Raw genomic sequence first — 17,971 nt, forward strand, 5'->3', positions numbered from 1 at the left:
GTTTTCTCTTCCTGAAAGAGGAAACTCAAAAAGTGCATTTTAAATTATTTTTCCCCTATTTCACAGATACATTTGCTGCAGTTCAGAAATTTTTCTTACCTGCTTTCTGTCACTGCAATCTATCAGAATCTCTCAGAGTTAATCAGGCAACCCTGCCAAGTTAAATAGCCTCTCCTTTTGCAAAACAACTGGTATTATATCTTAAAAAAGGCAAAATATTGCAAACTGGATTCAAGTGAAATGCCAACTTGAAGAGTAAGGACGACAGGATTTCAGAAGATTTGGACTGTATTAAGTCTTCCAAAATTTGCATTTTATCTTTTAGATTCCAGGATACAGTAAACTGCAAATACCATGTTCAATTAATACTGCAAGTCAGCTTCAGACTAAGGTCTCAGGAATGAAATGGTAGCCCCAAAACTCTCAACCCAACCAGAGGAAACAATGGAACTGTTACTCATTTCTTACACAACACAACAACTCATTTTACATGTAAACAAAAAGGATGACGGTTCTCGTTTGAAGCTCCTACTGTGGCAAATAATACTTCACAGGTATCAGAAATACTTTAGTCAGTGACTCCATATCTTCCCCATTTCAAAACTGCTTTCTTTTCCTTGCAGAAGCGCAACTACTTTACATCAAACTAAACAATTGCACAAAATCTATAGTACCAAGCTTTGCTAAATGAAATTGCCGGAGAGCACACAAGGAAGAAAAGAATTTGACCGTGGTTGTCGAGTGGGCTAGAAGTCAAATGAGTTTAAACAAAACTATTTTTAACACATTCCTTAATTGAAATGATTAATTCCTAGCAGAAACAAATTCAGATCAGCACGATCTTACTGTAGGCTAGTTGGTGACCCAGCCAGACTTTTGTGCAGATTAGGGTTTTGACTGTGCCTGTTCCGACTGCGAACAGATGAAAACATTGTGTTGCAACCTGGGACTTTACATTTGTGGAGTTGGCGGAGATGCACAGTTTTGTAATGAGCCCTGAAAGTTCCCTTATTACTGTACGTTTTTTGACATATATGACAAGTTATTGGCAAACTGGAAGGTAAATTTATAAAGTTCTGGTTAGCTTTCTCAATTAAAGTACAGTCTTGGTAGAGTTCATCGTTAGGCATTAGGCTGGGTCCTTCACAGCTTTCATCACTATCATCCAAGGGCATGGTGCACACTTCACTTCCTCCGTCAGAATCCCAAGAAGAATGAGCACTGCTCTCAGATTTAATGCTGGAAGTAGTGCTTAGATCCAGAACAGCTCCATCATTCAATGGATCATATCCGTAACTCTCAGAACAGGGTTCTCTAATTTTGCTCATTGGAAAAACCAAGCTGCCTGTTCTGTTCATTCCTTTGAAGATTACAGAAGTATGTCCAACATGTTGCTTTAAAGAGACATCTTGACAAAACTCCTTAGCCATGTCTTTCAAGAGGTATGCTGCATTGAAATGGTTGTTGAATTCCAGTGTATCTTTAGTCAGAAGCTTATGATGAAGATTTAGGTTTGAACTATGTCTAAAAGAACAAAGACAAGCTTAGCAAGAAAGTGTTTTGCCTCACTTAACAGTTATTTCATAAGGATCATTAACAAAGAGAAAAATCAGTATTTAGTAGCATGCATGAACTGTGTGCTTCTAATTTGACCAACTGCTGCAGTGGAAGTGCACATAGATGATTTATACATGTGACTGGGTATCTGAAATTGCTTACACTGGCATATATCAGAAATAACTACAGAAATCAATGTTTTAGGTTCTCTCCCACATTGTGCATAGCTGTTCACTCCACTAGATCTAGTGCTGCGTCTAAAAGAGTTGTTGAACAGACTAAAAAACTTCTGTATACTGAACTGAGGTCAGAGAATGGACTGAGGGCAAGAGGAAATGAGATCCTTCCCCAGTGGACAAAGCAGGAAAGGAGTGACACCTGAGTCTGCAAAATATATTGATGATCTCTTAAGTACTATAATCGTGTATAGGATGCAGCTAAACATCAGTACAGAGCTTTTCCTTGAAAAGAATATCCTTGAATGAAGGAATGCTGCATTTTATACAACTTGCAGTTTTTGAATGGGCATCTCTGGATTCGGTTTAAAACCACCAAAGCATACAAATCACTGCTGTTCATTGAATATTATCAATCAGCTCACTGGGAACCTCCAGACCCTGGTTAGAAGACTGAATTTATTGCAAGACAGGGAAAACATTCATTTTCCCCTAGCCATCACCTAAGCCAGTTTCATCCAAACCATGAACTGTTTGAAAAGGGCATAGAAATATTTTGCACCTGCATGCACAGCACTCTATGTTCAAGTCTAGAAACTTCTGAAAATTTGTTCCAAATAACTATTGTTTTGCATAAAGCTTGTGAACTTTCTTGTGGATTGTCTTTTGTGCCTTAAAAAAAAACAAAAACAAAAACCAAAAAACAAACAACAACAACAAAAAAGCAAACAAACAAACAAAACAAAACAAAAAACTTCCAAAAGCACCTATGTTAAAACTTGACTGAATATATTGGTTTGGAAAGGAATTTGTGGCATGTGAATGCAAATCTTCCTGCTGGCCTTCTTTCCTGTGGCCCATATCACAATTAGAGTGGAAAGGAATTCACATCTGGGAAGATGCAGGCAGCAGATCAGGGTATGAAGCCCTGCCAGCAGCAGATGAATCTGTGCATCTCAGATGCAGCGGCCAGTCCTCAAAGAGTGGCTCATCCTCTCTCTGGACTGCATCAGCTGGCTCCAGTACTCCTAGCAGATTACAGACAATCTAAACCTTGTGTCACTCTGAACTACTATCCAGGCATGCTTTCTGCAGCCAAGATCTGCTGTAACACTGTTACAGGAGCGTTAGAGAAAATACAAGACTTAGTCCCACTGACACAGGTTTGTTATCTATTACTTATCCATTCAGATACATAACTGACGGTCAACAATAAAGCTTCAATTCCTTATTTCTCAGCCTATGCGCATAATAGACTAAAATAAAATGACTAGCAGCAACACAATACTGCAGTTAACGGTAAACTGAATAAGCTCATGGTATTGTTTAGGAGTTAGTATGCATCGTCACATTAAAGCATTACCTATGTATATACACACCAGATAGCATTAGTTCAACTAGCACTGTGTAACGTTAATTCTGTACTGACATAGGGTAATCGTGCTTTCTTATGCGCTTTTTTCCTGTAAGATTTTGTCTGCTCAAAATCCTTGCATAATGCAAGGACAAAGATAAGTGAAGATTTCCTGAATTGATCTCATTGCTTTTTCATTAAAGAAAACTGTATACATTAAAATACACATGAAAGTACACGTTAAACATATAAGTCCACACATGCATCTACTGGAAAATTGCTGAATTCATACCCTTGTGGCTTTCCCTTTATGTTCTAAAGTATTCTCTCAACTATTGAAGACTTTATCAGTTATGAAATTTTCATGGCTTTATTTAATACCTCGTAGTCTAGTGGAAAGGAAATGTTTCTTTCAATGGATTTTCATTTCACGAATGTTCTGATAAGTTATCGTACCTGTTATACGAGGATACACAGAAAATCTTTGCAGGCTCCATTCCTCAAACACTCATTTTAATTTCAAATTAGGCTCCATTGTGATGGTAAAATAAATACAATTTTGTTTATAATTTCTTACCTGTCTCGACTTCTACGAGAAGGGAAAGCAGCATTACAGCCCTCAACTGTGCAAATATGCATTTCTTTGAGATGTACATTTTTAAAATGCATTTTTACACTGTAAGGGTTTTTAAAAGTCTTCTTACAGATGTCACAATGAAAGCGGCTTTCTTCCTTCTGAATCCCTAGTGCATGTTGACTGACATGATCCATATCTTTAGAGTCTTCAAAACAAGGAATGGCAGCACCCCTGTTTGACAAAGTGCTGAAAAAGCCCCCGGTCAGCAAGTGGTGTTGCAATTCAGGGCAGTCATCTTTAGGAATCCTGCGCTTTGACTGCTCTTTAATATACATGGGGGGTTCAGTCACTGGTTTTATAACATCATTGTGGTGGTGTTTTGGATCTTCATATATAATCTCATGGGGAACTATTTTTAATGGTTGGTTTTCTTCTGGTTTAACCTCTTTCTCACAGTGATGCAATTCATTTTCAGAGATATCCTTGATGTATTTGTTATCTGGCGCAAAGACAGATTCAAAATACTTTGGGCCCTCTACCCCAGAGACAGATTTCCATGAATTACCTGAATGGGGGTGATTTTCCACCCTGTCGGTCACCCGCTTCTCTATCTTATGCTCACAGGACTCAAGCTCTCCATCGCTTACCACTTGCAGACGTGTATCATCTTCAGAACTGGCAACATCACTACTTTCATTAGGTGTTTCAACAGCTTCTTTCTCTATCTTAATAGGCATACTTGATTTACGAGATTTCTTCTTAGGTAGCATGTCAAATGGCAATTCATTTGAAATAAGCTGCTCTGGTATTGAGGAAGAAACGAGAGGCAGAGAAGGAAGAGTACCTGGAGTATTAGCAAGCTCAGCTGGTGTAACTGGGCTACGATAAAAAGGAAGAACAGGCTGTACTGTCTTTAGATTTGGAAAGAGGACACCATTCTGTCCAATACTGGGAAATCCAGCCTGACCCTTTGCGTCTGTACAAGAGCTGGCATAGCTGGTAATAGTTCTGCTATCTGGAGTTAAAATTGTAAATTCTGTCCTTTTACTATCTCCAGGTCCAGCAAGGGTCAAACCATTTCTTAGATCTTTATCCCTGTTATTTCTATTCATTGGCATATGGAGTCTGGGGTTAGGATTTGCACTATGACGATTTCGACTACGCAAAGAGCTAAATACCATATTGCAGCCCTCAATTGTGCATTTGTGCTTTATCTTCAGATGAACAGCATTATAATGTATTTTCAAAGTACCTTTGTCATAAAATGTCTTTTCACATGCAGTGCAGAAAACACGCCCTTTCCTTGGCCCAGCGCCATTTTTTTCAACAGATTTCATTTTGGTTTCTGGAGATAGTGCTGTCATTTCAAGCTTTGCTGCTGTATTATGTGAACTGGAATCACTTAAAAGGGCATCATCTTCTGTTTTAGTGGTGACATCTGGACCATTTATGCTCCTCTCATTGTCAACTTGAAATGGTGCAGAACTAGAAGTTAAGAAGCTGCTTTCAGAAAATGGCATATGAACATCTTGTTTAGTTTCATTGCTATGGTCCTGACCTTGATCAATCAAGTGTCTTTCTGGTGGTGAACCTATCAAAGGTGGAGGCACTGGACTGAAAAACTGGAATGGCAACATGAAAGCCATGTTATTTACAATGTTCTCAAAGGGATGAATGTTGGTGGGGCTCATTTTGTCCAAGGAAGCAGAAAAATTAGGACTGTGTTGATTGCAGCTCTCTATGAATGCCCTAATATCCAAATTAGCAGTTGGTGGTGGTATTATAATTGATTGACCTTCTTTCTCTTGAATTGCCATTAACTCTACAATAGACTTAGTTTCTCCAAAACGAAGAAATTGCTGCAAAGTAGCCAGTTCTTCTTCATTGGTCATTATGCTCCAGTGATCCAGTACCTTTCCTGAAGCATCCTAAAGCAAAAAAAATATATATTAAATGAGTGAAATACTAGTTCAGGAAAACAGAAAACCCCTTTCCCCCCATTCTCTATTATTTTTTTCATAGGCTAGGAATTCATGTCTAGTAAAATCATAAAATGATTCTATTTAATGAGAGATTAATGGCAATTCTCTGATATTTTCATCAAATCTTACCACATTGGTGATATTATTTCTTTCTGAACTAACAGTAATACTTTCCAATAAACTATTTTTTTCCACAAAAATTAAGACACACATCATTTGAACAACAGTATCATGTAACTACAGACGGCAGAGATGGAGCAATCAGACCAAGATTTAGCTCCTCATTTAAGTCAAGTATTCTTTCATTGCAAGTTTAATAATCTTCCAAGCAACTAAGATCAGAGAACAAATGAACCTGTATTGATCTATTGCCAGTGTTCACAGAGCACAGCTGTAATTACACTGGAGTGTTGGAGTTCTTTCAAACTCTAGCTATGCCTAACTTTTCCCAATAACTACAATAAATATTTTATCACAGAACATGTATTTGATGGCCTACTGAGATTTTTCACAGTGCATGTAAGAGTTTCTAAGATGATGAAGAACGTAACATTATAAATTTTTCATGTGGTAGAGGTTCAAGGTAATTGATTCCATATTTTTAATCCTAACACTAAAAAGCAAGATTATCAAGACCATTAAATATTGATTTGTGTCATAATGTAAGATCATAATGTTACTTTACATAAAAGGTAACTTCCACAGTAGCAAGGAGTAACATCAGTGTAAGCACACAGGGCCAAATTCATCCTTAGTGTAGCTCCAGTAAGATCAGTAGCACTATACCAGAGATGAAGATTGTCCCTGGTGTTTGAAATGATGGCAAATTTATTTGTCACAGTATTATTCTGCTGTATTAAAGTAAACTCACTGATTAAATAATACTGTGATCAAAGTCTGAAGCCTTTACTTTGACACATTCCCAGTAACTTTTTTTTTTTTTTTTTTTACATCTTGGGTTACCTTTGTTGATAGATTTAAGCAAAACAGAAAGATTTAGTTAAGCATGAGTAAAAAGAGAGCATTGACCAGAAGTCCACCCTTCCTTTTGTGGTGCAATATTTGTGGAAGACTATTACTGCCTTTCAGACGTACCACATTGTTAACACATTGTGAACTACTGATAATATTAAATGAGAAAAAGTTCTGAAATATGACTTAACTATCATAGTTATAAAAAACCCCTCCTAGTTCAATACCTGTAGCACATATCCACGTATATAATCCTGTAGTGTCCAATCCAGAGCATGGAGAATTTGTATCACTTCTTCCTGCTTCAGAACACTGAAAAGTCTATCCAGCAGAATTTTAAGGCGTACGGGAATGGCTTGGGTTCCATATAGCATGAGGCTACTGATATCAAAGACAACATTGGATTGAACTATTTCTACCTGGCTTGATGGATAGAGGTTGGGAATCCTTAATTTGCTCAGGGCTGAAATGAGAATCATAAAACATAAATAAACATGAGTACTTAAAACTGAATGTAAAGAATATTGGGGTAGAGGGGTGCGACACACAAAGTGTGTGAGGAGGGTCCTAACATGTTCTATACAGGCTGCAGGAATAAGTATTACCATGTGCTACCCATCCATGCCGGCACTGGTCGCATTGTCGCTGATTTATTTTCCCAGGTTTGAAACACTGACAACTACAGTTCACCAGAGTGCATCGGATAGCCTAGAAATCAATAGAAAGATTGATAGGTAATATACAAGCACTATCTAGGGCGTGCACATTATACATATACAATGCATGCATAAAATCCATATGAAAACAGAGATAATATATTGCACATTGATAGGTATATGCTTGTATAAGTAATCCAGGCAAAACCTGAGTTTAAGCAGAGGTAGTCTTGCATAAATAGAATCAGTCACCTGCTAAAGCACTAGAATATTATGGAAGCAAAATATTTAATGATATATGTACAAAGCAACACTCCTGTAGATACATTTAGGCTGATGCATCTTTATAACAATAAGCTGTTCTTGGGCATTCACCTAAGATAAGCACCTCATGTAAGCACCGCTTTTTCCAGAAAAGTCTGAAAAAGGTACACAAATGAAAATCTCATTCTCTGCAAGTCAGGCTGGAACCCTTTATTGCAATATAGGGAGCACTAATGAGCGATATGCTAGCTTTGCATAGACTCATTCCTTACAGCCAGCAGTACCCACACAGTAAGTCCATTCTGCCAAAGAGACTTCCACTGACACTTCTCAGCAGCAAAGTTCATCAACAAGTATTCCATTGCTTCAAACACTACAATCACCGGATTTTATAAGGGAAATGCTTGAGAGATAATAGGCGAAACAGAACACACCAACAGATAGTAACCAGTTTTATGGTACAATTTGTGCATTACTCTACTTTCACCAAGGTCATCTATAATGCAAATCAAATTAGTATTCAGATATTCCTAATCAACATGGTAATACAAGCTTGCTTCCTGGAATATATGCTTTCTTCTGTACATGCCCATCTGCTGCAGAAGGCAGACAGACAATTTTGAGGTCCTAGTTAAAGCTTCATAGGGATTGCTACAGAGCAAAGCATTTCTATGATTCCGTATTGCTTAGATCTGATACTGAGAATAGGTTTTACATAAATGGAATATTTATTAAGGGTGGGAAAGTGAAGAAATTAACGTGCAGGAAGTCTGCACTGTTATACAAAAATTATTAGATTATGTGATTGCAATGTATGTCTGAAATTTTCCATTCTTAAAACAAAATGGTTTATATTTTAAAGTACAGAGAAGCAATGCGAAGTAAGGCAAAGCAATGCCCACTACTGGCTGCTACTCCTGCTCCTAGGGTCTTATGTAAAGCGGGTACTTTTGCTACTTACTAATAACCATGGAAATGCAAAACAAGATCTGAAGAAAAAAATAACATATTTTAAATGCTGGCATCCCCACACTAGCAGTTTGGAAAACGTACAAAGTAGCAAGTTTTTGGGCAATCAGGCTAAGAGAGAGAAAATGTTTAAAATGAAAATAACATGGGAGAAAAGTAGTTTCAGTGGGGTTTGCCACAGGCATTTCTTTTGACCTGGAGCATTAGACTGACTCAGGACAGAAAAGCATACTACATACAACAGTCTGCTATAAACAAGCACGTGCAGGACTTCGAATGCCTACTGCTTTACGTGACAATCTGGAATTTTAAAACCTCAGGTGCTGGCTTAGCAAGGACTTAGTTTACAAGCACATCTCCAAGCTGCAGTGACTTGATGCTGAGACTCGTCTTTATTTGAAGGACTGGAACAAGTGGCAACAGTGCTATTGAAATCTCTGAATCACTTTGCCTCTAATCTTTTAAAGGAGCCATCACAAAATACTGAATTCTTGAGAAAAGCTCTGTGCTCCCCGTAAAGTCATAAAGTACACATCAATACCCTACACGATGTGAATTGCTTCACTTTAATGGAGAATGTATTTTCACTTAGATGCTAAAATCCTTTAATATAACAATAAAGAGCCATAAATTTCTTATGGAAAGGTTGAAAAAAAGGTGTAGTTTGTTGATGATTAATTTCTATCACAAAATACCTAATAATGCAGTTTATTTCTTCTACCTCTGTCATACATAATGTTCTGTGACTTGCACAGAGTGAGCCCCTTCCACAGGCAATCCTGCTAAGTTCAGCAAGCTACAGCTGAATTCCACGAATGCATCTTTTGTAGTCTCTCCAGACAAAATTACAAAAGATTACTTCCTTTTTCTGCAAGAAGTAACAGAAATACGTACAAGGAAAAGGCATCTTTATGATAAGTTAATTGAGATTTCATTATTTTTTTTTCCATTCCTTTTCCTTTGGACACGTTCCACAAACCACTGACCTTTAAAACAACTTTTTTTTCTTCTTATTTTGTGTACTTAGCCAAGAAAGATACACCACATGGAATTCTGCATTTTATAGATTTGTGTAAGAACTTTCTTTATAGGTACATGTATTTGTCTGCCTGTATTGGCGCAGAAGATTTCATGTGTAAAAAGTAGAAAACATACAAGAGGCAAATTTTATTTTACATATAGGAGGGAGATGAAGAGAAAGGGAGTATGGTTTTCCTTCTATTCAAACTATGGAATTAACCCCTCCTCAAATCAATACCCGAATGCTTCTGGACACCACTCTTAGAAGTGGTTAGCTTGTATACTGCTAACGTATCAAAGGTGTATCGGTGTATCTTTACATCAGTATCTGTTGCTAACTTAAAAAACTACTTGTAAGAATCCCTGAGAAGAAACAAATGTGTTTTTCAGGTTGGTAGCTTTTTCTTTTATTCGTGGTTATCAGAGCCTGTTTCCAAAAACTTTTCCAGAAACATTTGTATTAATATAGTCACAGAACATATATAACATGGCAGAATTAACTTTTAAAATAATCTGGAGGCACAGTTTAAAATCTTCACTATTTGTTTGACTTAAAACAAAACAAAACAAAACAAAACAAAAACACATTTTAAAAGATGGATTTTGATATTGCCCAAATTAACTTGTATTGGAGTTTAATGAACAGAAACATGGCAAAAATTCATGAGATTAAAATGCTTGTCTTTTGCATGTTAAGCCTGCTATCCTTAATGTGCTTAGTCTTAAGGTACTGTAATTATATCAAGTCTTTTAATGAGCTTTATTTTCCCAACAGGTGGAATATACACACAATTTCACTCTACAGAACAAAGGAATAACTTTATATATTGCATACACGTAAAGCTTCAAAATCATAATTAAAGGATTGGAAATGTAGAGGGAAATTAAAGTAGAATTTTTTTTTAAGTGCAACCTTTTCATTCAGGTTTATTATTTCATTTCTGTTTCCAGAAACATAAAGCAGATGTTAAAATAAAAACTAATAAAAAAAATCTTATGCTATCATGAAGGGTCTTGTTATTGTTTTCCAGTCATTCTGTCCCTCACAAAAGGACCTTTCCAAATCCATTATTAGCAGATTTTTTTTTTTTTTGAGTTGAAAATTCTGATCAAAATTTTCTATGGTTTTACCAGCAAGACTGTGAGAACATGAATTTTGGATTTTTAATGCATGTGATTCTTCATTACAATTTAACGATTAAACCAGATTAACCATTAACCTGGCTGCTGCAAAACACCTAACTACTAATCACTGAAAGAAATCTTAACATCTGTTGCCTGAAAGTCATGACTGCTGATATCTTTTTTTTTTTTTTTTTCCTAGATATTGATGTGGTTTCGATTACACTTCAAAAGTTACTGAACATTTCTTTTCAACCCACTCTCAGCCTTCACAGCTAAAGAAAAGCACAAGCTAATGGGACAAGTTCATTCTGATTCTCGGTATATAATCAGGCTTCATTTCATAAAATAAGTTTGTGATCATCTATGCGCTTTTGAAGCCCTGAGGGACCTATGCTCCCTTGGAATTGCAACGTCCTAACAGGTTTAAAACAATACAGTAAGAGGATGGGCAATAGGAGTGTTTGTGATTACCCAATGATATGGAAGTATAACTGTATCAAACCTCACTCTATGTTAAATGGAATCTAGTCTGACAGCACTCCGGCTTGGGAACCAAATTAAAAAGGAAATAAATATTGAAGATCCTGTCAGGACTTAGCCAGGGATCTCGGCTCACACTAGCAAGCAGGTCTGGCTCTCTGCACTCGCTGAGCACTGCATGTGCAGACACCAGGAAAATGGCAGAGCAAGTCTCAGACAGCCCCGGAACCACTTAGCGTCAGTAATGCATGGGTCAGCACCCTCGCTTGTTTCTGTCATCCAAGAAAAACCCTCCACTTCTTTGCACAAAAGTGATTCCTTGCTTTGGAAACTGCTTATCATCAAGATACTACCGTCCCATGAAGAGCACTAGAGCTTCGCTGCTTTGCTCTGCAGATTACCTACAAAATGGTGCCACTGATGCTATGTTACAGTAACATCTTTTGGAACCAAGACTAGATATTCCTACCGATTTAAAATGCACGTTTGAGGAAATAAAAAGGAGCTACATGTACAAAAATGCACGAGGGAAGCTTTCATTACATAGAATGGAACAGACACCACTTTTCATTTCATTCACTGAGGACTTCTAGCAACAAGCAACATCTGCTATGGTCATCCCACCTAATTTTCCCAAAGAAAGTTAGCACGTCGTCCTTTTTTTTTTTTGGTCAGACAACTTTTGCCAATTTCCTTAGGCATATACTCCATGGACAAATAGATCTGTCCATCATTTTTGCCATGATTTAAAGCAAGTTCTCAATTTACATTTCATTCACACTACAACCCAACTGTGTCTATCTGCATCACACTAACAATATTTTTCTTTACACCTATCCCATATACACTTGTAGAATTCCACCCTGTATGTGTTTATCCCTCCTTACTCTTCTTCCATAGCACTGACTTGAGTTTTTGCTACTTTGTTGAGCTCTCTGCAGTTTACAGGAACTAAAATATATTCCAGTATACCTCAAGTATAATCACCAAAAGTGTTGGGCTGCTCCAGATGGGGTAAATTCATAAAATACTCATCGAAGACTTAGCCTTACAATTAAGCTTAAACCGCATGTTGATATTATATGTTAGGAGTTTAGATTAAGCATTTTTTTTTCCTTGAAAGAAAACCATATTCCAAGTTGAGTAAGGGCCTGAATCCCAGCTGCCTGTAGAGGGGCATTAGGAGGGCCCCTGAGGCATCTTCAGGGAAGGGCTCCGGCCATTTTCTTCTTCCTGACACTTCAAGAGGAGAACGTACAGCTGGAGGAGGGACAGAACATGGAAACCCTTCACTGAGGGTTAGTAGAGCTGGAAGGACACACCGGGCAGGGAGAAGACACTCACCAAGTGACAGTGCACTTAAATGCCTGTACCTGTGTACCCAGGTCTGACAGCAAGGCCTACCTGAGGGCTACTCCGGACAAAGTAGACTTGGCCTGCGTTTCAACCTGCATGTGGCCAACCCTGTGGCCTGCAATGTTTTCTTCTGCCATGTGTTTAAGGTCCTCAGTTGTGGTTGAGGTCAAAGCTGTCCTGCTACACTACACACTGACAGACTACACACCACTGATAATCCTCCACTGGCAGTGTTTGAAAGCCTTAGCCTTTGAACAAAAGATTTTCCATTCATATGAAATTTCTGCCCGCTGCAAGCATATTTGGTTGTTGCAAATTCTTCTGTTTCTACACCAAAGTTTAAAAATACTTCAGACTAAAATAAATCTATAAAGTTATTAAAATAAGGGAAAGGTGCCTGTAAGATGCACACACTTTTTCCACAGTCATCTCACAAAAAACGTTTCTTACAAAGTAACAGTGCCATTAGAGTCATTTACTAAACACAATAAATAGCAACAAACATTTCTCATGAGAAGAAAGAAGGCCTTGCTGTTTGCTGTATCTAGAAAACATCTGATGTTTTGCACATTTTGAGCTTTCAATTAAGTAGAGAAAAATTTGATGTGGATGTGACAGAGTAAAGAGCACTGACCAAATAGCTCCAACCTTCCCCATTAACAAACATGTTTAAATGCTAGCCCTAGATGATTCATTTGGCAAACTGCTTATTAGTAAAATAATTTAGCAAAATTCTTGTCTTCTGCGTAAGAGACTAACGAGGATAGAGATGGGAAAGACAGAGATGGGCCACAACTTGCCTTTCCCAGCTCCACTACACATGAGGTTACACCTAAATCCATGATGGCTCCTCAATAAGTGGGCTGGTGTTTGTTCATGCTGAACGTGTATGCTCCTACAGAGCTCTGGAGGCATGAGAACTTCTGAAAATACCCAGACAAAAAGCTTTTGTTCCAGAGGCCAAGCACGAATTTAGGAGTTTGACTTAACACCTATTGTGCTGAAAATGTTGGCTGGTGCTGATACCACTAAACTCCCACTTGGACCTTCTCTGTGGGGAGACTGTTATGATTTTTACTGTTAAAGAACACAAAGGCCACAAGTTTGAATACAGTTTCTAGACAAGACCACAGAATACATCCCATTAATTACCAGAATCCTTATGTTTATATCCATATTGTTTATTTGGGGTCTGATACCAAAACCTGACCTCCTTTTAAATGGTTACAGCCTGAGAATACAAGTAAGCAGAGTATTTACAACCCAGGTTCTGCAGCAAGTTACATTACCTCATTATTGTCTCCCTCTGCGGAGCTTAATAAAGCAAGTTTTGGCTATAACTGGACTGAATTTCTCTCTTGCGGGTGCAGTCTACCACCTGCAGCCGAAAATGTTTAATTGTTCTTGTAATAATTGATGAAAACATCTTCAAAACTGGCCAAAAAGCGGTGGGGCGGAGTGAAACAGCTCAGTAAGATACAACTGAAGTTAGCCAATGCTTCCATGCGATGGTACCACACGGTCAAATCAACCATGATTGTGGATTTAAAAGTTTTAGCCGACTTCTGAATTATGGGCCACTAGTCCACATGTTGCTCGCCACTTTATTAAGAACTTTTACTAACTGAGAACAGTCCTGAGGATGAGTAGCTGAGATAAGAGACTGAATTAAGTAAAGACTTAAAATCCTACAGCCAATTGCAGGTAAGCAGCAGCTTTAGCAGCTAATGGAGAGGTGCTTTGGACAGTCTCGGGCAATGCAGCGAGGTGAGTAAGCAGAATGGAGACATTTCTGAGAAAGGCAGCACACTAACGAGGCCAAACTTCAATCACAGCATAACTTGCGGGATGAAAATCACTCTTCATGCATGTCACTTACCCTAAAGGGCCCCTTAGGGCAACTCTTGTTAATGGCACTGTCAAAATAATTATAAGATGGGAGTGCACGTGTGTGTGTGTGCGCACACGAACTGTTACTCTTTAAACAAAAAGCACTGGACAGTAAAGCTCAATTTTGCTATTCAACAACGTGCTTGCAGATACATTAGCTTGCAATGCAATTAATCTCGCTTGTTAACAACAGGTGTGTGTTGACAGACAGCTTGGTCAAACTGGGGAATATATTTAGCTCCTCTTTTCTTTTACTCTTCAATTAGGAAAAGAAAACAAGAAATACAAATTAAGGAATGAAAAATGTCACCCTATCATTATCTTACAGTTATTTACTTTTGACCCTGAAATAAACTATAGTGCTACAATTCCCATGGTGTACCTGCCCTACTCTGTGTAGATCAGAACCGCTTACATTTTGCTGTCTATTAAGCAGTATTTATCACAAAAATCTCAACTTTCTTTCTAACAAATATACAGCAAAAAATCATTCATATTAGTGTATTTCAGAAATGAATAACAGATTGATGCAGACTGATGAGGAAAGCTGCTCAGGGTTTGGGGGTAAGGATAAGTCACCAAAGAGAAACGGTGTGAAATTTGTTATGATGAAACACTACCTGTTATTTAAACTAGAAAATAGGCCGTGTGCAGGCTATTTAACCCTACTGGCATGTTATGTATCCCATGTTAAGTGCTGAGACTACAGATCTGTCCAAGATCTAAAGCTTAATTAAATATTTAACTCCAAGTCCTACATTAACAAGAAATAAATGTTACATATATGCACAAGTTGTAAGAGAAATGAAGAATATTAGTATAAATGAACTGCAAGTCCTTTAAAGCATATAAACCCTTTCAAGTATGCCTTTAACTATTTACATAGTTTAAAGAATGTTATATGTGCGCAACATGGGTGAATAAACGTTTCAAAGACAATCCCAACATTTTCAGCTCCTCACACCGCTGCATGAATCTTAAAGCCATAAAATAACACATGCTTAAATTCCTCCCCTTCTTGTTGCAGACAGAAAAGATAGAGAATGAAAGAAAAGTAACAGCACTCTGAAATATTTAGTGTTACGCAATTTCATTTAATGCAATTTCATAAATTTTAAACCCAAACAGTATTTGTACACATACACGTGATACTATCTATGGTGCTACAGAGTTATGCAATATTTTATGCAACAGTGTAGCTCCATTGGTAATTTCACAATTTAAAACTTAGTATTCCTTTTTATTGAATGCAGGTGAGAAAACTTGAAACGGCTTTCGGACATCAGTTTAAACAGCTAATAAAAGAAAACCCCAAACTTCTGAATTCAAATTTGAAATATAGCTGATCAACAGTGAGGAACAGTTATTTTGATCTTTAGAAAGCAGGTATCTGTTTAAAGATACAATCCTACCATGGTTTTAAAGTGTGGAAATAAAATATTACTGTTTTTTATCCTAAAATGACAAAAGTCTCTCTATTAGAATTTCTCACTTTTTGCTCAGTCCTTCAATATTGTTTACTTTGAGTTTGAATATTGAAATTTCAGTCCCTAAAGAGATTTTCAGATAGTTAGTAGCAAATAGATGCAGAGAATTATTATTATTATTTTTTTTTTTAAAGTGATGAAGCTATAAAACTTCAGCTGTAGCATCTGCTAGGACAAAATCTGCTGGCTGCACAGCGCATAGGAACAGAGTTCCTGCACCACGTAAGTCATGAAGGGCAGGAGATGACCCAGGGGGCCAAAACAATAGCTTTTCTTCCCTGCATTTTGTGGATCTCTTGCTGGAATAATGAATTCAAGATCTGTAGCTAAATTTTAGCTCAAATCTGCATGAAAATATTTAACAAATGCCAAATCCTATGAAAGGTGCTTTAAAAAACATATAGCAAAAAGTGTAATCTACAATAAATAAATAAAAAAAAGAATATTTTAGTTCTTATCAGAGGAAAATTTAATATAATAGCGGAGTCTTCATTACTAAAAACAAACTAAATCACTGGCTTACTTGATGGGAAATAGAATGACATGCTCAATGTTGTATGAACAGATTTCTTAACAACACCATGAACAGGCGCAGAAGCTGGAAGTCAAGGCATTTGGTATAAAACGACCAAATCTTGTTGCAGCCTAAGGAGGCAGAATTTCATCCCAGCTATAGCGAGCCCACAAAATGGCCCAAAATTTGGAATAATTTTGCCCGTTCATGACAATTTAGCTCTCCTGCACGTCTGGATATGTTTGCAGATGCCATTCTCTTTATGGTTCTAAATAGGTTGAAGATGGTTCCCTAGTTCAAAGAATTAACAGAACAATTACTTTTAAAAATCAATCAAGCAAGAAACCTTACAGTAAGTAAAACAAGAAGGTATTTTCCATAACATAAGGTTAGTTACTTTTTACATGTTCACCTATGGTTAAGCTGCAACTGCTAAAAACTCTGAAGTTTGATTTACACAGAAATGCAGAATTATACTGGTTATATATAAAAAAACCTTATTAGCATTATGCATATAATGTAAACAGATCTAATGTAATATTACATTATATGTTCTTTGAAAGCCAATATTTTATCCATTTTCAGTAAGAGAAGAAGTGAGAAGGTATTGTTCAGTGTACTTTGTTCTAATCACTAGAACAAAGAAAGGCACCGCACACTGTCGTTAGCAGTTACAAACAATGCAAGTCCTACTTTGCACCATGACCTGGAGTGAAGGGAGGCTGCCCACCTCACATTCCTCGAGCAGAACACTAAGCCCCTATTTCAGTATTTTAAAACTAGCAGAGAAAACAAGAGTCTTGTCTAGCATAACGCTAGCATATTTTCCAGCAAACTGCAGTAAACAGAACTGTATTTTCAAAGAGGATGTTAAAAATAGAAACATATGATCTTTTCCCACCTAGAATTGTATCCTTACAATTAAAGACTATTAGCTGGCATCCCTTTTAACCGTCAAACTCAGACAGTGGCAGTTCTATAGCCACAAAGAGAAGCAGTAAATGAGAAGAACATGTTACTACACTGCATTTGAGAAAGTTTGGCTCCAAGCTATGCACTGATTAATATCAGATCTCCTTCTTTACTTGCCTCTTGACAATCTTGTCACATCTGGCTGACAAATCCTTACAAGCTTATCCAAACCAAGGCAGCCCAGATCATGCTCCGGGAGTAGCTTGAAGGAAGCGGCAACACCAGCCATGCACTGATGTGCCATCATGAAACTAATGAAGCTGACTTCACTTGCAGACTGCAGGAACACGAAGAAACACAACATGCCTCAAGGTTTTGCAACATAACGCAGAGTTAGCTCACCAAAAGATAAGACAAACAATCAGCTCCCGAGGTTCAAGAAGCCAAGTAGTTACACGAATTACAGAAATTTATATATAAATTGCTCAAACGACAATCTCAACTAAATGAGCACATCAAACTCCAACTTCGGCTCAGATGTGAAAATTGACTGCTAACTGCCTTTCAAACAATGGTTTGTTTTAAATTAAAACAAAACCAGCTCAATTCATTTTCTCTCTCTCACATCCACAAAATATCAGAAAGTTGCCTGGCTCCCCACATTATTTAAACTGAAAAAC

At 37.4% G+C, this 17,971-nt stretch overlaps 1 protein-coding gene across 1 annotated transcript; it reads right to left on the reverse strand.

Moving 5' to 3' along the window:
• Window positions 1-842: 842 nt before the first annotated feature.
• Window positions 843-17,408, reverse strand: BNC1 (basonuclin zinc finger protein 1; the record flags this gene model as incomplete). Its single annotated transcript, XM_084293325.1, is given in 6 exon segments — window positions 843-1,524; window positions 3,665-5,592; window positions 6,846-7,081; window positions 7,224-7,326; window positions 17,332-17,342; window positions 17,345-17,408. Coding segments are annotated over 6 exon segments (3,024 nt in total).
• Window positions 17,409-17,971: the final 563 nt, after the last annotated feature.

The sequence above is a fragment of the Netta rufina genome, assembly GCF_964035555.1.
Source record: "Netta rufina genome assembly, chromosome: 11".
Lineage (NCBI taxonomy): Eukaryota > Metazoa > Chordata > Aves > Anseriformes > Anatidae > Netta > Netta rufina.